The following is a 20,911-nucleotide window of genomic DNA, read 5'->3' on the forward strand; positions in this document are numbered from 1 at the left end:
AGTGCCTTTCAATCAGGAGGAGAACTTAAAGCATGTGCATGGTGAAGTGTAGTGACTGCATTTTGTAGGGGAACACAACAGCCAATTTGCGCACAGCTGTAAAGAATGAACATATTTTTATCTTGGGGTTTGTTGGCCAGGACACAGAGAGAAATTCCCTTCTGTATTTCAATAGCATCACTGGATCTTTAATATCCACCTGAGCAGGCAGATGGGACCTCAGTTTAACACGTCATCCGAAAGATATGGCCTCTGACAGTACAATGTTGCCTCAGGATTTTATTTGGAGCATCAGCCTGAACTGGGAGCTCAAAGCCCTGATGTGGGGCTTGAACCCAGAATCTTCTGAGTGAGACAGGCTGACACGAGGATATGTGAGGTTGGCAGATGTCTGAGGCTCACTGTGTCTGGCATTTTGTGTTCATGTTATAGGGTGACGCAGTTGCTATCCCAGGAACTCCAGGAATTACTGGAATCAAAGGAGAGTCTGTAAGTTATATACCCTATATTTATTGGGAATTTTGTTTACAGGGTGATTTTGTGGGAGGGGGGAGTTGCTGGTTTGCAGATAAGTTTAATCTGACGTTGCTTTTTAATAATAATCCTCAAATTTGATATGACGCCTTATCGTGTCTTCGAGATATCTCGAAGCGCTTCACAGAATGTACTGTAAAGTGAAGTGATTCTATGTTTTGTGGGCAAAAGGGGGACCGTGGACAGAAAGGAAACGAGGGAGCAAAAGGAACGAAAGGAGAAGAGGGGCCTCGTGGAGAGAAGGTCAGTAATCCTATCTGACACCATCATTTCACTGAGGTAATGCTCACACTGGTGTGCACTAGGCTATTTCTTATATTGTTTAATCTGGGAAAACAATAGCTGTTGTTGAAGCTAATGGCCTATAGCTCATGTATTTATGCTGTTATTTCTTGTGTGACTTATCTCACCTCGACGTCCACCTTTGTAATGAGTCTATTATCCCTTTGTCCACATCTTCACCTACACCAAACTCCACATTCCTATCATCCAATCTTCGCCAGCTTCCACTGGGTCTGTTTCTGGACAGACTTCAAAGGATTGACTTCAAGGTTCTTCCCTATAAATCCTTCCAAGCCCCTAGTATCTCCTCATCCCTCATCTTCTCCTGCCAAACTCTTATGCTTCTCCTCTCCACTTGATTAACTTGGGCTTCCTGCACATCTCCTGCCCTCTCTGTGCTGCCATCAGTGGTCAAGCTACAAGTCCTAACCTCTGGAATTCCCTCCCTTCATCTCACCTCTCTCTTTAAATCTCACCTTAGAACCTATTACTGCACCTGTGGTCACCTCCCCCCCATCCTCTCTTGTTCAGCGTCCGATCATATCATTGTTAACAGTGACAACAGCTGGCATTTATGTAGCGCAGGCCCTTCATGAGGATAATATCTCGCAGTGCTGAAGAACTGCAAGACATTAACCTGCATGTTGGGGGATATGTAAACACAAACTGCTATCATGTTGATTTGTGGGTTCTTATTGAAGTGCTTCATGTGTTCTTTCCTACCAAGGGGCCAAGAGGAGAGCAAGGAGACACTGGCTCAATGGGATTCCCTGGAGCAAGAGGGCCTGGTGGCCAGAAGGTACTGACTTCAAAAGTCCAGTTCAATATAATTGTTTTAGATGCTTTGATCATTCTCACTCAACCATACTACTCATGTGAGTCTGGATGAGTTATCAGACAGTGACCAGTGCTTGCAGATCTGCCCATATCTCAATAGAACACGGCAATTCACATAAAAAAATAATTCTAACCTTCGATCTCCTTTTAGAAGCTCATTAAACTTGCTCCTGTTTATTTCTGGCCTCCAGGGTGAAGCAGGCGAACCTGGAAGATCTGGAGAATCGGTAAGATCCTTTCCGTTTTTCCCTCTGGAATTCCACCCGCCAGGCAAAATTGGAGATAGGCATCAAAGCTGAATTCCCGGACACATCCAGGATTTGCTAATTCACAAATCCTTACACAAAGCTTGGAATCAGACTCCAGCCTCACCTTGTTCATTGCTGTGCAAGGTGTCAGCCTGGCTCAGTCAGCAATGCACTCGTCTCTGAGTCAGAAGGGTGTGGGGTTCACGGCCCATGTTGGGATTTTGAACGCACAGTCCAGTTCGACCAATGCTATATTGGAATGTCAGTCCAGACGTTTCAACGTTCTCTCATAGAATCATAGAATATTACAGCACATAAGGAGGCCATTCAGCCCATCGTGCCTCTACCAGCTCTTTGGAAGAGCTACCCAATCAGTTTCCACTCCCCCGATCTTTCCCCATAACCCTGCAAATTTTTCTTTTTCAAGTACATATCTAATTCCCATTTAAATGTTGTTATTGAATTTGTTTCCACCGACCCTTTCAGGCAGTGCATTCCAGATCGTAAGAATTCTCTGTGTGTAAAAAAAAATCTCTATTAAGGATTTCTGTTTTTTAAACAAAAATACATTGCAAATTGGGCCCCGTTGTCTGTTGTACTTTTCATTCCTTTTTCTTTGGCTGTTTTTGCTTCCTAAAAATTGAATCTTTACAGGGCATAGCAGGAAAGGTCGGTACTAATGGAGTGAAAGGGGACTCAGGCGAGAAGGGAGACCGGGGGTTTCAAGGCCCCAAAGTAAGTACAGACGATGTGGAATCAGATCTTCGCTAGTAATTTATCAATGAATTATAATCCTATAGTCCTCGCATTTGATATAGCGCCTTATCACGCTGTAAAGACGTATCAAAGCCCTTCACAGTATGTACTATAAAGAAAATTGACTGTGTATTTTGTGGGCGAATTGCGGTAACCAGTTGCACACAGCAATGTCCTACAAACAGCCATGCAGTGAGTGACCAATTTTATTTGGGGATTGTTGGTCAGGACACCGAGAGAGAGAAACTCCCTTCTCTTTTCGAATAGTGCCATGGGATCTTTAACATTGACCTGATTAGCAGATGGGTCCTCTGCCTATTCAGATTTACTGATTTAGTTTGAAGGAGAAAGATGTGTCATATTTTTTGAGTGGGGAGGAACCCGAAGTAGTCCGTTAGTATCGGAAGGTTGTTGCGTGAAATCTAACACCAGGGCTTTGTCGTTTAGGGAGACCGAGGAGGAAAAGGAGCCTGTGGCACAGATGGAATTAAAGGAAGTAAGGTGAGAAATGGATTCTTTCATTATTGTTAATATTTTTTAATCCCATGAATAAATTCAATGAGGTCAACTTCACAAATGGATTTCCCAGAGCAGATAACTAACCGGTTCACTCTTGGGGGAAAAAATCCTGAGAAGGGTGTAGATGGTGAGGTTGGTCAGTGAGACAAGCCATTGCCATCCAAATGTCTCATTTCTCTGAATAGGAACCCTAGAGGGAAATTAGAAAGTGGTTTCCTTGCTGCCGCTTGACTTGTTTTTCTCTTTAAGACGGGATTCGTTTCACAATATGTGTGGGTGAATGTCCATGATAGACCGCCTTGTGAGTGGCCTACAGGAGAAGCAGGATTGAACTCACTTCTCACTCCATGGTGTCTGTTTTTGTATCGGTGTAGGGTGAATCTGGTATTCCTGGGAGGCTTGGATTCCCTGGACGGAAAGGAGACCAGGTAAGCAAAAACTTGCCATTGATCCATTTTAGTGAGGTGATGGCAAAATATTGAGTAGAGGAACCTTAGGGCATCTTAATAATATGTGGAGTGAGAGGAACATTGCAGTGAGAACTAGAATATACCTGATATTGTGTAGCAACTCCTTTACTCTATTCAATAACGACCAAATGAAGGAAAATGGCATGTAATGACCCAGAGGTCAGCCACTTGGGCTTCCCCACGACGGCTGGTATTTTGTCATTCTGCTCGTACGCACAGTGCCCGCTGAAAATGGCAAGTTTCATCTCCAACTGCTTGTTCAGATTGACTACCCAAATTGTTGGAGCTTTAACTTGTAGAGTTAATGGGAGAAGAAAGCTGAGTGAGATAACACCCTGCCACCTGTGAAGGTCTGCCCTCCAAGGCGAGCCAGGCTGGGTGGCTGGCACGAAGGGTGGCTTGGATTGCAGGGGATTGGCCCCATGTTGTCAGTTGCACCTCAGAAATGACGGGGAAACATTCAGAATTGCATTACAAATAGACCCTACAGAATAAACGTGGAGTCTGTATTGATCTGTACGTTTTGTATTTCAGGGTGAACATGGCACCGCTGGTGTCCCAGGCTTCCAGGGTAAAGAAGGTCTGATGGGTCCCAAGGTATGACATAACTGACAGACATAGGCACGTGTGGGGATGGGATAAGGGAGCAGGGGGAGTGGGAATAGAGTGGTGCATTGAATGAAGACTTTCATCTCTTGGACCCGGATTCATCTCTTCCACCTGGTCTGAGTGGATGGAAGTCTCTTCATCTGTTGGCTACAAAAGTTCTCAAATGAAATGAGTTTTGGTGTTTCATCCCAAATCACCATTGGCATAGCAAAGAGCTCTTAATCTCATGTTCTCACTCTTTTGTGGCAACATCTGTTGTCTTCCCTCTTTTATAATAAAAATCCTCGTATTTGATGAAGCGCCTTTCATGTCAGGAGGACATCTGAAAGCTCTTCACAGGAGCTACTATAAAGTGTAGTGACTGTATTTTTAGGCGACCTTTGTACTGCAGTGTGCACGGTTGGACAGTGCTGATATCCTGCTTTTGTTGTCCACAAACAGGGTGACCGAGGCTTTGCCGGTCAGCAGGGACGTAAAGGAGAACGAGGAGACAAGGGAGAAAGGGTGAGCTGTATGACGTAATAATATCATTGTATTTTCCATGAGGATGTCTCAAAGCTTCACAGGATTTGCTGTGAAGTGAATTAATCACATTAATCACCGTGATTCACACGCATGAAACTGATCACACCCACATACGCTTCTTGGCCCTTAGAAACCATTTGTAAAGATATTAGACCCTCTTATCCACTTTTTATATAATTGCTGATTCACCTGTAATGAAATTAACCCCAACGATTGAGTGTTCTTTAAACACTGCTTTGATATGCATTCTAATTGTGCACTAACATAATCTCGGCAAATAATTGTCTCTAACCCAAAGACTGAGCAAGGCTGACGCCATCGTTCTGTTTGCAGGGAGTTCCCGGCATCATTGGAGTCCCAGGCATCAGAGGAGCGGACGGTAACTTGGGCCCCCCCGGTCCCGTCGGCCCAATTGGTCCAAATGGACCTGAAGGACTTCAGGGTCAAAAGGTAAACGGCCATCTTTTTTTTACGTGCGAGATCTTGCGACCGTTCTTCGGTCTGCGTCCTGTCCCCATTTCATTTCCTGATCCTGTCTTATTGGAAACAGACAACTGTGTGAGATGTACAAAAGCTAATAAGAGCCTATCTCGCATGTACTGGGTAATTGAGGATATGTACATCGATTGAAGGAGCAGATCGCAGGTTAAGTACTTCACTGGGTTTGCAATCTTCCAATCTCTGTTGAAGTGCTTTGCAGACTGGGATTCCTCCCATTTGCCTCCTTTTAAACCTGCAAGACAAAGCACTAATGGGTACAGTTGTCCGAGCTGGACAAACAATTGGAAGCTTGCTGGCATTTGCATTAGCAAGCTGCATGGTGTATGGCTGCACTCTAGAAGTACCACAGGATCTTTAAGGTCCACATAAACAAGCAAATGGGAACATGGTTTAACGTCTCATCCAAAGGATGGCACTTGCAACAATGCAGCACTCCTCACTGGAGTGTCGGCATAAATACAGTAAGCTCAGAGTCCTGACGTGGGACATGAACTTTCAACCTTCTGATTCAGCAGTGAGAGGGGTACCAACTGAGCCAGGCTCACACCTGACACGTAAATCCTACTCCTCCCATCTTGACCTGGATGCACTGGTGCTGGGAACTGGTGGAGCCTGGCAGAGATGGGGAAATAGAACACTTTACAAACCACTGCTTTGCAGTTTGCTATCCTGTGAAGGTGCCCTGAGCTAGCTAGGGGTTTTCTAAATTGTCCCTAAACAGATTCCAGATAATGAGAATGGCCAAATTCCTTACCCATGTAGATACACGATTCCCTGCAGAAGGGAGAAGAGTGAATGCGAAGTGTATCTGACTGCAATACTTTCTTTCAACTCTAGGGAGAGAGAGGCCCACCAGGAGAGGGTTTGCCAGGGCCCAGGGGCACCTCTGGTATCCAAGGAGAGCGGGGAGATCCAGTAAGTATCATAACAGAGATGTATTATCCCAATTATAAATGGATGGAAACCTGTGACGGGGACCACTGAACATTACCGTCATGTTACATATTCAGCATAGAGCTTTACTGTCAGCGTTTTCCTGATGTTTCAGCATCAGATAATAATAATAATCCTTGCATTTGATATAATGCCTTATAATGTCGTTGAGACGTTTCAAAGAACTTTTCAAAGAACAATGCACCACAGATGTGGGATCTAATTTGTGATATATGTAAAAGGAGATTTCTAGCACAGGAAGTGATGTTAGCAATGACTCGGAAGATTGACTTGGAGCCTTTCATCATAGACATGACCCAACGATCTTAACTTTAAGGGCACAAAACACAGCATTATAAGGAGTCTGTCTCACTCTTTCACAGACATTGTTTTTGTTCACTGCTGGTGGTGTGTGTAACTATTTATTGTGCTCACTGTGTTTAAGGGTGAGGTGGGGAAAGATGGTATAAAGGGCGATCGAGGAGTTCCGGGGATGACGGTAAGTTATAACCACAAAGACATAGTGTAACATTTGAGTAAATATGGGTTAAGCATTAGACTTTCCACCAGAGATTCGAGGTTCAAATCCCAATGAATCCATTCAGCCCTCACTGACAAACTAAATGGCAACTTGTCCCAGTTGTTACTTACCTTCTGGATAAAGAAGGACTTGTCGGTGTTTGACCTGAAATTGCCCCTTGCAACTTCAAATCCATGGCCTCTTGATCTACTGCCTTGGTGCATCCAAGTATTGTTCTTAAGTTACTTTTTCAATCCCGTTTAAAATTTTATGAACCTCTATAAAGTCCAACAACAACAACTTGCATTTATACAGTGGCGGCGCACGACGGTGAGCCAGGGGGAATGGGGAGGTGACCGTAAGCACAGACGAAGAGGAAGGTCTTCTGGCGCGACCTCAAGATGGGGAAGGAAGGGGCAAGATGGAGGGATTGAAGTAGAATTACACTCTCTGAGGCATCTTCTTTCAAGAGCCCGAAGTAGAGCATCTAAAAGAAAAGATACCAGGAACAGCTATACTTTATCTCCCAGGCTTTCAGCTCCTGATTTTTAATTGAAAAAAAAATCTGGAATCGGGGGTTCTACACCAAGCAGCTCAATCCTCAACTACATACATGTGTGATGTTGGATTTAGAGATTATAATAAAGAATAATCCTTTGCATTAGATATTTATTTGAAAGTCATTGTATTGTTTAAAAGCAAATGAATGACTTGCTTACAACTCTGGTGAAACAGACACTTTTTTTAAAGAAAAGAGCATTTGAAAATGAGTCACACGACTAAGAAATGGATCATTTTGTACTGAGTTAACTTCAAGCTTGATCTCTACAATGGTTTAGGATTTTTCCAGTTCGAGTCAAATTCAATCCGAGTTTTATTTTATGTCTTTTTTTTTTAATCAGCGCATTGACAACAAATCCACCTGAATATCTCTCTCTGCACCAGTCTGTCCGTGACTGTCTGGCACAGGGCTTATTAATGTGGTCCTCTTCCTCTCAACAGGAGGATCAGATACGTACCTTTGTGCAGCAGGAGATGAGTGAGCATTGTGGTGAGTATTCATCCGACTTTTCACTTAAAACGCTAGGTGCACTCGCGAGGACACTGGAAATGGTCCAAATCCAAATTGGTGGTTATTCTGACTCGTCAAATCTCTTTTTATTACAGATGTATCAGCTATAAATTAACGTAGACACTAGAGTGAGGAATTAGGGACTCCTGTTTTTATATTGGACTATTGGGGTTAACATGCTCCTGTTTACTCGCACATACAAACATAGACATGGAGTACACGTTCACACACACAAATACAGTACACACAAATACAGTACATGCTTAGACACATAATGCTCAGACTCAATGGGCTGAATGGGCTTTTTCTGTGCTGTAAATTTGTATGAATCTATGCCCACACACACTACGAATACAGTGCATGCTCACACACACACACAACAACAGAGCAAAGTACTCTCCTATGAAGCTTTGAAGGGAAATTTAGTAAAAAAAATATTTTATTCTTTGCCAAACACAACAATTTGGTTACCCAGTTGAAGTCATTCAGCCCACCGTGCCTGTTCTACCAGTTCACTAGATCGCGGAAAACCTTTTAATCCCAATGCTCCGCGCTTTTGCCATATTTTTTGAATGTTAAGGCAGATCTGAAGCCCGAAATTCCATCTGGTCTTGGAGTAGTATAATGTCATTTTGTCTTCAAATTTAAGATGTGCAGAAACATCCTTAGATTGGTCAGCATTTGAAAGCTATTTTCTTTTTTTAAGAGCTGCAGAAAACTGAGGTGCGAATTAAAACCCAAATCGAGAATTTTCCACAATTTCAAGACAGAAATGGTCTGAAGGGCTAAGACCAGGTGGAATTTTAGGTCCCTGGAGTGGAGACTGCCCTGACTGAGGCCAGACCCCACAGAAGTTGGGCTCAGATGAACAACTGTACACGCTTATAAGGCCAAGCTTTCAAACAACTGGAATTTCAGTTCCATTTGTGTCGTTACTAATGGGCCAGATCAGATCTCTCTACCCTCCCTCCCCTCGGTACCCCCACATACCACAACAAAAAAAACTGGCACAAACAACGTTTTATTTTCGTGGAATAAAAATATCAAAAAAGATGTGGGTTTCATTTCAAACCAGCAGCTCCCTCTCAGAACAGGTCTTTCATTACACGGAGAGATCAGGGTGCCAAGGATGTGCAGATGGAATGAGTGAAAAATGAGAGGAACATTTTGTTCTATGAGTTCCCGTGGCTCACGTTTCTGAGCAGATGATTGATATATGTGTGATAAAGAAATGGAGAGGATTCCAGATGTTGGTGGAGGGAGAGAAGCACCTGGCTTCTTGATTTTGAACAACCCGACTGTACAAAACTTCAAACCACCCCCCATTCCGTGTTGTGTGCAGTAACCCAGCCGTTTACTACAACAACAACAACTTGGATTTATATAGTGCCCTCCACGCCGGACGGCATCTCAGAGCGCTTTACAGTAATGGATCCCGGGTCCGAGCCGGGGTGGGGGGGGAAGGTGACCAAAGGAGCGGTCAAAAAGCAGAGATCTGAAAATGGGAAGGGAGGGAGCGAGGCGAAGGGAGTGAGGAAGGCAGTTCCAGAACCTCGGGGTATAGTGGCTGAAGGCACGGCCACCGAGGGTGGAGTGGAGGAATTGGGGGACGAGGAGGAGGCCAGACCCGGAGGAACGAAGGCAACGGGTACTGATTTGAGGAGAGAGGAGATCAGAGAGGTCGGGGGGTACAGAGGAGTGCAGGGACTTGAATACAAGGGTGAGGATCTTGAAATCGATCCTCTCTGGGATAGGCAGCCACTGTAGTCTGGCCAGGACTGGGGTGATTGGGGAGGGGAGTTTTGTGCGGGTGAGAATGAGGGCAGCAGAGTTTTGGATTTTATGGATGGTAGTGGATGGGAGACCGGCGAGGAAGGTGTTAGAGTAGTCCAGCCGAGAGGTGACAGAGGCATGGACCTAGAAAGTCCTCAATGAACACCGTTTTAACTGCTAACTAATATATTTCTCTTTCCTTCCCTCCTCACCCTTCTAGCTTGCGGAGGTGAGTTATACCAAAATATTAATTTCCTTATTGCTGTTTGTATTTAATTTGTGTCCACATTATAAAGGTGACTGGTTTGTTGGGGTCCTGTCCCCAGTGACGAGGGTGACGTTTTAAAGGATTCGTGGGACTCCCACAATGGGATGCTCTGAAACTTGTGCTGCCAAACCAAACACTTGTCAAGCTCGCACCCAGAGACGAAAACGTTCAAAAGAGGGAGTAAAGAGGAAAGGAATCCTTTTTGTTTGAGAATTTGGGTGTCCCTGGTGGCGTCTGAAACCCGTAGCTTTATAGCCCAATACAGATGTTTGGGCTTGCAATCACTTGCATTTACATCAAGCCCATTACGCAGGTCAATGTCTCAGTGCACTTCACAGGGACGGTGGGGGTCGGAGACCGAGCAAACAACAACAACAACAAGATTCCATTTATAGAGCGCCTTTCACGTCAGGAGGACGTCCCAAGGCGCTGCACAGTTGAAATCGTACAAAGTGTGGCGGGGGGGTGTGGGGAGAGAGGGAATGTCTGTTGGTGTGATTGAAGCACCAGAGATGAGCACATTGACTCTCTTGTCTCTAACACTGCAGTGCTTGTGTTTGTGCCTTGCTTACCATGTGCCAATCGGAGGAGCTGAGCTACCATTTAAGAGCAGGACAAGACCAATTGTTTGCCCAGTACAGTGGTGGTCACTTAAAGTGGCTCACAACGTGCATTCATTTGGATGCAATGGTGACGTATGACGTACACTCGTGTTTCAGGGTTTACAGTGTGCATTGTACATAGCAATCAGTTTCTCTACCCTTCTTTTCTGCTCACTCCAATTTTTTTTCTTGGAAATGTAACATTTTTATTTTACAGATTGAACTGGTGATATGTTTAAGATATCGAAAAGTGCCTTGTGTTACTAGGCCTTTGACTTGGTTTTGAATGTAAAACACTCCCTTTGAATGGATACCTCTCCGGGTTCATTTGTCCATTAGCTTGTCATGTGTTGGCAAAGATTTTGGTTCACAAAGACAATATGTTTTAAGTTTTAGGAATAATGCTAGCCTTAAAGAGATGCCAAGATGTGTAAGGGTCCTGTCTGTATAAAGAAGGAGCTGATTCTAGGGGAAATGGGGGACGATGATGGCTTCACTTTCCACTGTGTCCATCAATTACCAACTAAAATACAAAGTTTGCTATTATATAAAAAAAACACAGCCTCCATTGGATGTTGGGTGACTAGCCGTGAATCAGTAGACATTTATTGCCTGTATAACTGTGTGGGTGGGCCCTTTATGAACAAAGGGGTTTCTGTGTCCTATTTGTTTGTGGTTTATGTGTTAGTGGCAATGTAATCTTTTTAACTTCTTTTTGAACTAACTTTATGAATGTGTTTTGTTTCTGATTTCAATAATGAGTGTTGTAACCCTGGAAATGTTTGTATGGCTTTGCGTTTGATCAACTTTGGATTTGCATGTACAATGAAATCGTACATCACTGTGTGCAGAATAGATTGGGTGGGAACTAACGGAAAGGCTTTAGTTGTAGGACCCTCTGTTCACCATTGGAGTGCAGGAAGATCATCTTCAGAGCTCAAAGATGTCATAACTACTGATGCCCTCCCTCCCTATATCCCATATCCTATCACTCTATGTAATTTGTGTGATTATGCACTGAGGAGATCAAAGTGAGGGTAATAGACGCGAAATACCCTCAAAACTGATTCATTTGGAATATTTAGTTTTCCTGTTCTGTCCTCCACTGTCAGTGATATCTAAGGCCAGCTAGTCTTGTATTGCACCCAATAATATATGATGTGTAATAACTCAAAGCAGAGAGTTATGCTATAATTTTGTGAGTTAATGAATGTTTCAGGCTTCACTTGTGTGAACTGTATTAATTCAAATGCACAGTGAAATAACAGAGTCCGTTCATTCTCTCTAACAATCAAATCCACTGTTTCTCTATCATCTCAAATACTACAACATTTTTTTCCCATACTAAGTACATCAAGAATGTACATAAGGGTGGTGAAAATTCTCTTTATTGCTTGTAAAACCCTCGCCCCTCTCCAATACAATTGACATAATTTCACCCCCCCTCCCCCCAATTCTACTTCTTAAAAACACGCACACGCACAAAGAAATAGTGGTTCCCTAACACAAATTATTTCTAGTGGTGCTGATCCTGGGTAACATGTGACACTAAAAATAATATCCAGAGGCAAATGTTAGCTGTGACAGCTCGTTTAGTCTAATCTAACCATTCTTGCTGGAGATTAATGGAAGTGGTTCCATGTTTAGATTCCAAGCCCCTAGGGGGAAATTCAGAATCGGAAGCATGTCTCTTTATTGCCACCATTTATCTGTTCAGCCTCAAACCCTCCAGCTGAGAGATTGACTGCACCCTCTCGAACATTTTTTTCACAAGGCGTCTGGCATGAAGTTAACCCTTTTGCTCATTGTGTTTGTTTAACCCCTTTGTTGACCCCCCTCTCCCCTGTGCTTGTGTTTACTCAAAATCTGATTTGACTGTGAATTTTCAGATGATGTGGGATGACCTGAATATCTGGTGTATAAATCACAGAGTTAAACAAAATAGTAATTTATTGTGTAAACAGCTAATTATTGTATTCTGGCCGAGAGTGCTGGCAATCTGGTTTTACCCAATGGGTTTTACAGCTCATGATCCCGTAGTCTTTAATTGAAGAGGTTTACTCAGAATCAGGGGTCAATTGACCTGTTCCCTCCCATTCACCTCCTGATATCAGGTTACAGCCCAAATCTTAGCTAATGCCAATGTCTCCACAATTGGAGAACTTAAACCAAGTGAGATTAATGGAGGAGATACCAATAAAATGTAGAAATTTGATAGAATAATAATCTTTACATTTGATATAGAGCCTTATCACGTCTTCAAGATGTCTCAAAGCGCTTCACGGAATATACTGTAAAGTGTATATAAAACGTGGAGAGGAGTTCGACGTTGAATAGACTGTGGATACCTTAGAGTGGAAAGTGACCCATTGTCATTATACAGTGCCTAGAAGCCATCAGAGGCCAACATCCTAATCAATCAGCGGATGCCCACATATTGTGAGTGTAGAATTAATAAATACAGATCAAGAAAAACATTTCCTTGGCCTGTGCTGCAATTGGGTAGTGATGGAGGTCATACGACTTGTCAGGATTGTCCATATTGTCTGGCTGCAGACCTCTGCTGGAAAGTGTGAATGTGCAGATGTTAGATAACAACACATTACATTTGTATAACGTCGGGAGGACGTCCCAAAGTGCTGGACAGTCAAGGATGTGCACTCGAGCTGAGGGTCAGGAGGGGTGGAGCGCAGGGAGGGTGGGGGTAGGAGGGTGACCGAAGGCACGGTCGATGAAGACTGGATCTGGCTCAGCTCTGATACTCCCCCTTGTTTGAGTAACCTGTCAGGGCTCATTATCCATACTCACAGATGGGCAGCGCTTTCTGTTGGCTGTTGAATTGGCACCAGTACACCAGCAACTGTTAAGAGTATTAAGAGACGTTGGGAGGAAGAACAGAGAAGAATAAAGACAAAGGGATGATCCCATCTTCTAACCCATTCAAACATCTATCACAATCACGAGTTCAGCTTGTGGTCTGTGCTTTGTCTCTATAATCAAACAAACAAGCCCTGGTGCTCACAGAATCCAAAAGTCAAACTATCAGGTAAAAAGGTTTAAAATGTTTATTTTGCCAAACTAAACCGTGAATGTTTACAAACGGGATCTGTGAAATCCCAACTCCTGTCACAAATTCTGATCTAAAGGCACGTGAAGCCAGTCACACTTAATAACTGACTCTGAAGAAAGTGATTTGTGCTCCAGATATTACAGGGTGTCTTGAAACTCCTAATATACTGTTTGTTTTGTCTCTTATTGACAATATTTGATGGACCATAAGTACTTTAGTTAAAGATATTTCTCTGGTAAACATCAATTTCCAATTATAAAGAGTCATTCACATCAGCAAGCTGTCTCAAGGCGTCTCACACTGCTGACTGAGCTGCGTATGGGTGGGGGCTGGGGGGATGATGAGGAACGTGGGGGAAGATCTGACATGGTTGAAAAGAGGTTTTTAAGCGAGGTTTAAAGGTGGGGAGAGCGTAGATGAGGAAATGGAGTTCCAGAGAGTCAGAGAATGAAACTGGACCTAATGTAGGGATGAGTACAGGATCCCACAGGGAGGGTGGGGCAATCTGAGGAACTTGACTCCAATACCTCATTCTTTGTAGTCAAATGGTCTGCAGCTGGGTCATGAGGGTTTGAGTGAAACTCTTCACTTGCTTTTTAATGTGAGATCCTCACAATCTTGTTTTATTTGAAAGTTGTGGGAACTACAGTGCTGGATGATCCCCAGGGTTAGAATGAGCTACAAGCAACGACTAGACAAGCTAAGGCTCTTCAGTTTCAAAAGATGATCTTTACAGAGGTGTGTAAAATGTTAAATGGGAATGAGAGAGTAAATCCAGAACAATACATTAGGGTACAATAAAATAAGAACAGGAAGACACAGGTTTAGAGTTGTGAAGCGCAATTTCAAGACACACACAAGAAAGTATTTCTTTACTTAGAGGGTAATTAATGGCTGAAACAGGTTGTCAGGAAGGGTGGTTGAGACTAGGACAATGGGCTCATTTAAAAAACATTTTGATACTGTGATAGTGGGACATTAGGGTGGATGTTCGGGAAGGATGAGATCAGATGGGCTGAAGGGCCTTCTTCACCCAAACCAATATAGTTATCTTGCAAGAACATAGATTGGAAACTCAAATATTACCATCAGACTAACTGACAAAGCCTCCATTTTGCATTCATCTTTCTCTCCGAGCTCATTTGAAATTGACGCACACTGAGGCTGAATCTTATTTTCCATCAAATACGTCTCTGTGGTTGAACACTGTGTGTTAATTATTGTTGTATTGTCTGTGGGCTTGTCTACTTCCATCTAGGCTTCGCGTCAAACATACCATCTTTTTCCCGTCAAGTACCTGTCTTAAAGATCTCACATGAGGAGGACTATGGTGATAAAGCAGGTACCGATGGTAGGTCTTTTCTCTTGTCCGACATGTTTCACCTTCCAAAGTAACATTGATTTTTTTTTTAGAAGGGATTTTTATTAGAAAGACGTACAGTGCACACTTTTTTTTAACCAACAAATGATTCTTCCGCAATTTAGCACATCTTTAATATGGTGGTACCCGACTGGCTATGCAATGCTTAAGCATATTGTTTGATTCACAAGTGACCTACCAATTGCAGGAACTGGCTCATTATATCATGGTTTCAGACATTGGCTCATTATTTGGCAACTTTGTATCATTATGTACACCAACATCTTGCACTGATAGAGCGCCCTTCACATAATATAATGTCTCGGATGGTGAGGACCGAAGCTGAGCGGGGAAAGGGGAGATGAGCATAGGCGGATTAAAGAGGTAGGGGGAGGTGACCACAGTCAGGTCAAAAGGGTAGGTTTAAGGCAAGAGTTGGAGACAGATAGCAAGGGATGAGACGGAGGGAGTTCCAGAGGTTAGGGGTGTAGAATTAGAAAATTCAGCCACTGATGGTGAGGATGAGATGGGGATGTATAGTAAACCCGAGTTCTGGCAATTTTCTGGGTCAATATCTGGTAGTTTCAGATAATGGCTCCTTATATGGCACTTTTGGGGCTCGTGATATTGCATCAGTATCTGGATTGTTGTCTGACACCATTTTATATTACCATTTTGTCTTTGGTTTGCTCCTGCCTCTTGGTTTGCTCCTGCCTCTGGTTTACACCTGTCTCTTGGTTTACTCCTACCTCTGGCACCAGCGAGGAATGCACAGCTGTGGCTTTGTTGACTCTGTAACCGAGAAGACCTACCTTGGAGTCAGATTGGACAAGCCTCCACTCCAGAGACAGGCTGCTGATGGCCGGGGTCAGTTTGATGGCTGATGAGGCTCAAACACGCTGCCCTTTCTCCTCATTTCCGGTCTCTGGGTGGCTACATTGCAAAGCCCTATTGCTGCGAACAGTTTTGTAATGGACAATAACCTTGTGCAATCAATTCTTTGCGGAGCGAATAAAGTCTTTTGTGTTTCTGAAGGGAGAGAGCTGAGGTTGGTGGTGAACGCAAACGATCCAGACTACGAGCACTTTTACACAGTGGAGAATTATGACGAGTCGATGGAGCAATATGAGATGGAATACCAGAGCCCTGAATTACTGCGTGATGGTGAGCAATTACAGCTGGGCTCCCTCCTTGTGGGTCAGTCTGGCTCCATTGGAAGCTCTTCCTGGATCAGAAGGGTGATGAGTTCGAGCCCCACATCCCGCTTATTGCCTGACACTGCAAGATTCTCTGACTGAGCTCCGCGACCCTACCCCATGTGAAGGGCGCTATATAAATGCAAATTGTTGTTGTTGTTGTTGACTGGCACTAATCTTAGCCAGCGCCATAACAGGACAAGCAATGCATAATAATAATAATAGATTTAATAACACCTGCATTTAATTTAGTGTCTTTCATATCGGGAGGACTTCTCAAAGTGTTTCACGGGATTTACAGTAACGTTTAGTGACTGTGTTTATAGGCCCCGAGGGAATTTAGTGACAGTAACAACAACTTGTACCTTTCATGAAGGAAAATGCCTCAATATCCTTTACAAGGAATAGTGTGGACATGGAGCAAAGTGGGAAGAAGGGGTAGGGTACTAGAGATGATCAAAGGCACAGTCAGAGATTGGTTTCAAGACAGAGGCAGTTCTAGTGACTGAAAGCTTGGCTGCTGATGGTGGGGAGGAGGGGTGAGGGATGTGCAGCAGGTTAGAGTTACTACAAGGAGAAAGTTACATTCAAAGCAACATGTGGAATCGTCAGTGTTTCCAACTTCGTCCCATGTAGACTTGAAGAAAAATAATATGTAAGAGGTTAGAGTGGAGAGCTCCAGTGGGGAGCAAGTACCAAAAAAACCCCAGGGGAAAAGAGCAGGGGAATGGGGTTAGAGTAGAGTGCTCCAGTGGGGGAGTGAGCATCAGCACACTGGAGCTTTCAGCCACGGAACGCCCTCCGCCTGTCTTGAAACTAACCCCTTTGACTGTGTTTTTGGTCACCTCTAATACCTGACTCCATCTTCCCACTTTGCTTGATGTCCACGCTGTTGCTTTTAAAATTGTTTTGAGGCATTTTCCTACATGGAAGGTGCTTTACAAGTGCAAGTTAAAATAGACTGAAAGGCTTCCTCTCGTGCAGCAGACCTGCTGTGATTTTATATTGGTGTTAGGGAATCTCTTAAATAACGTCCTTCTTGTTAACAGGTGAGAAAGCTCATAGACCAAATTCACAACTGGCTGGATACAAAAGAGAAGCTTCTCAACAAGGTAGGGGCTTGTACCTACACTGTCTAACGGAACTTCTTCAATTTGTAGTTGTCTTCTGTTCCTCTGGAGGCTGTGACGTGTTCTCAAGAGATTTTTTCTCTTGTGGGAAACATCACAGCCAAACTAGTCATCTTCGCACCTAACTCTCACACAAACGTGCTTCCCAGAGTCCTTACTGGATAGTAATGAAAATGGGAATACTGGCTGATTTCCCTCTCTTTCCTGCCTTTTCCCATAGTCTAGGGACACAAGACCAATTACAACATCCTCACTCTGACTGAGATGATCTGTGTCAGTATTGTATCTAGGGTCCTTCCTGGTTTGGATGGTTCAATAGCCCACCACGAAATGCCTTGGCGAAAAAGATTAAGGGATCATCCCTTATGGATTAGAGGTTACTTGCTCTCTGTTCCGCTCTTCCCTGATGTTCTTCCTTTTAAGCATCTTCCGGAGATCACATTTCTCAAATACTTTGGCAGGCAGAGGGACATCTACTCTATTGTCAGGATGCCTGACTATGTCCGATTGGATCCTTATCTCCCTCACTCTACCGACAGAGTTGATTTGGTATTCATTCTTTTCTAACCATTTCTTTCTATTGTTTAAACCAGATCCCTGCATTTTGCCCCTGGACGAAGGCAATTGCTCCAAGTTTACTCTGCGTTGGTACTACCACAGAAAGCCCGTGAATGCCGTCCCTTCATCTACAGTGGCTGCAATGGGAACGCAAACCAATTCCCAGCCAAGGAAGACTGTGAACAGGCTTGCAAGTCCACCAGAGGTAATGAGCAGGTCTCTTGTTATACTGAGCTGGTGGGTGTGAACATTATCTGGGTTGGGCAAGTATAGACTGGACACATGGGTGGCATGTCTCTCGGAGCCTGTAGCTAAATCATATAGATCAACAAGGTCCTAAGTTCGGTCTCTGATGAGTAGTGAGTTAGCAATGACTGTAACTGATCAACAAAATAGCGAAGCATTATTCGCTGTATGACTTCTTTGTGTTTGTTTGATTTTGGGGTAAATGGCCGATAGGCTGGAGCTCGCTTATATTAATAATAATAAATAATCTTTGCATTTGGTTCTGTGCCCGACAAGAGGCCGTCTCAAAGCTCCTCACAGGATTTACTGTAGAGTGGAGTTACTGTGTGTTTTGTAGATGAACGCCTGGACCTAAAGTCCCTTCAGAGAGAGAGTGTACATTGCACTCCAGAGACAGGAACATTTCTGTACAGACTTGGAACTTCCAGTAGTCTGATTTGGAGACGATCAAGCATGGTGTTCCACCTTCTTATTTTTATTATTATGCAATGGATTTCTATGTATGTTAGATATCTGGTTGACCAGAAAAACAAGGAATGTGGAATAATTTACATTATTTATTGGCAAAGCCTGAACAAGATTAAAAAGATTTTAATGTGGAAGTAATAATGGCTCCAAATAAATAATAATAATTTGGTCATTCAATCCACAACTGTTTGTGAGACACTGCTGTGCACAATTGGCTGTCGCGTTTTGCCCACAAAATATACAGTCAATTCACTTTACAGTATATACTGTAAAGCGCTTTGAGACTTCTCATCAACGGGTTAAGGTTCTATATCAACTGCAAGGATTATTATATTAAAGAGTTGAATGAAACCCCTTTTCTCCTCATTTTTTGTCTCGACAGAACGGACCCAGGAAGGAGGAAGCTGAAAAGAAAGGATAACGAGAGAGAGAGAGAGAGAGAGAGAGAGAGAGAGAGAAAGATGTAAATTTTAATTTGAAGGACAGGGCGAGGGGAGAGATAGAAAGAGAAAAGTTTCTTTCATATAATTATTTTCTGAGCACTGCATGATAGTACGGTGCTATAAATATGGTGCTATTTTTAACCCGATATTTCTATTAAGACAAAACTTTTATTAAAATAAGTATCGGCGCTGTTTGTAACATATTGTCAGCTTTCACATTCTCCTCCGCCTATTTCAGATGAGGAATTATTGACAGCTGGCAGTCAGAATAATAATTTGATCCCACCCTCCACCCCACTCACACTGATGTTCCTGCTAGTCTAATCAGGGGGTCACGAGGAAATGTCCAGGGTTTCAAATGCTTGTGTATATTTTAAGTATGTTAAAAGTTTGTATGTTGCCTTGAATCTATCTGTATTTATGTGTGCCTGTTATTTACACACTGCCTGACAGATCGGTGCTATAGAGAGCTTGGGAGGTTGCCCGCAGCTAAATCATACAGATCAAGAAGGTCCTAAACTTAATCCCTGATGTTGGTGGACTCAGCAGATGGTACTATGGAGGGGAAGGCAGGAGTGGGGGATGAAATCATTGGTTGGTTGATCTGGTCCCTGATGGAAAGTGCATGTTTGTGAGTGTTGGATGAGGTGTGGGTCAGGTTTGGGTGCAATCTCCAATCTCCTTCTCTCCCTCTCTCTCCCCACCTCCCCACCCACCATTCAGATTGCCACAGGAAGTGACATTGGTGGTGATCCCCCAGTGTCTACTTGCCAAAGCCAACCATATGGTGCACAGAGAACCTTATAAAGGGGGGAGGGACCCTACAATAGTGTTCTTCTGTAGCGCGATTCAAAAGTATCCACCAGGGAGACATAGAAGAAAAGAAAAGCTTGGCGGTGGGTGGGAGAATATTGTGTAATATTCTAGTCAATTTATTACATGCAATAACCTTTACCACTCTGTTGCTGTTATCAGGGATATTAGGTGGTGCTATTTTCTGAATGTAGTTTTGCTAATCATTTCACATAGTGAATGATGCAAAGTTGCCAAAGTTATTTATTGTGCATGAGAACGCTTGCAGAATATGAAGGAAAGTGCTGGTTAAGGAGAACGTTGGAGTCAACGTTGGAGTCAACGTTCTCCAAACCCTCGGGACGTCTATTTTAATCCCTCTTCCACGCCCCACCCTCACATCCAGCATCCGGGCATTGTCAAAGAATTGACTGTCTGCATTAGTTATTGAAAATGTATATTAAAACAATGTACAGGGTGTTCACAAAGTCCTGTTACCCGTGTGTTTTTTACATAGTGCATTGACCAACAACTGAAATATGGAAGAATTATGATAATTGTGTTTAGAAGTACTTAATTGTATTCAGTGCAAGTGCTTAACTGTCCAGTGGATCGGTGTGTGTGTGTGTGAGCGCGATCATTTTCATGGCAGATAATGATCTGTGGCCATGTTCGGTGCTACATCTTCCGAAAGATGGATGGAGTGAGGAGGAAATTACTGGGATCAGACATTGTTACACTTGACTCATCTTCAACAGAAAATAAAAATTCATTGTAAGAAAGAAAAGGGGTAACAGGACTTTGTGAACACCCTGTAGAGGAACCCTTTGAATAATTAACTTAAAAGGAGGGTGGCTCAAAATGATAATTTCTTTGCAAAGTGCAAACAACCTTACTTTGCATGTCTTAAAGCGTGTTTATCATGAGACTACAGGATTTGGTGCAGTGTTTCCAGGATGGTTTATGCCTCTGTGTAACTATTTAATTTGAACAAGTCTAACCCTGTTCTACTCTAAATTCATTCTTCCCTTAAGACCAAGAAAGTCACTCCAGAATTGCTTCTCATGTTCACTCTTCCCTTTTTCCTGCAATCGGCAGGTATTTTTGAACACTAGCGAGTACTTGTGATTTACCTCATCCTCTCTTATTCTTTTCAGCCTTGACAGTCTCCCACACGATGGTCTCAGTTCTCCCCTTAC

The 20,911-nt window shown here is 43.3% G+C and overlaps 1 protein-coding gene across 1 annotated transcript in view; it reads left to right on the forward strand.

The window, feature by feature from the left end:
* Window positions 1-20,462, forward strand: part of col7a1 (collagen, type VII, alpha 1) — a 99,120-nt gene extending 78,658 nt beyond the window's left edge. The window contains exons 94-112 of the mRNA XM_042339701.1: window positions 433-489; window positions 706-777; window positions 1,544-1,615; window positions 1,845-1,880; window positions 2,556-2,636; window positions 3,105-3,158; window positions 3,551-3,604; window positions 4,181-4,243; window positions 4,697-4,759; window positions 5,114-5,230; window positions 6,119-6,196; window positions 6,660-6,713; window positions 7,737-7,785; window positions 9,800-9,808; window positions 14,778-14,870; window positions 15,915-16,043; window positions 17,125-17,187; window positions 17,799-17,968; window positions 18,860-20,462. Of these exons, the coding sequence (XP_042195635.1) occupies window positions 433-489; window positions 706-777; window positions 1,544-1,615; window positions 1,845-1,880; window positions 2,556-2,636; window positions 3,105-3,158; window positions 3,551-3,604; window positions 4,181-4,243; window positions 4,697-4,759; window positions 5,114-5,230; window positions 6,119-6,196; window positions 6,660-6,713; window positions 7,737-7,785; window positions 9,800-9,808; window positions 14,778-14,870; window positions 15,915-16,043; window positions 17,125-17,187; window positions 17,799-17,968; window positions 18,860-18,898 (1,353 nt within the window). The 3' untranslated portion in view covers window positions 18,899-20,462. The remainder of the gene's footprint in view (window positions 1-432; window positions 490-705; window positions 778-1,543; window positions 1,616-1,844; window positions 1,881-2,555; window positions 2,637-3,104; window positions 3,159-3,550; window positions 3,605-4,180; window positions 4,244-4,696; window positions 4,760-5,113; window positions 5,231-6,118; window positions 6,197-6,659; window positions 6,714-7,736; window positions 7,786-9,799; window positions 9,809-14,777; window positions 14,871-15,914; window positions 16,044-17,124; window positions 17,188-17,798; window positions 17,969-18,859) is intronic.
* The last annotated feature ends 449 nt before the right edge of the window (window positions 20,463-20,911 follow it).

This window comes from Callorhinchus milii, unplaced genomic scaffold (assembly GCF_018977255.1).
Source record: "Callorhinchus milii isolate IMCB2004 unplaced genomic scaffold, IMCB_Cmil_1.0 Scaffold12, whole genome shotgun sequence".
Lineage (NCBI taxonomy): Eukaryota > Metazoa > Chordata > Chondrichthyes > Chimaeriformes > Callorhinchidae > Callorhinchus > Callorhinchus milii.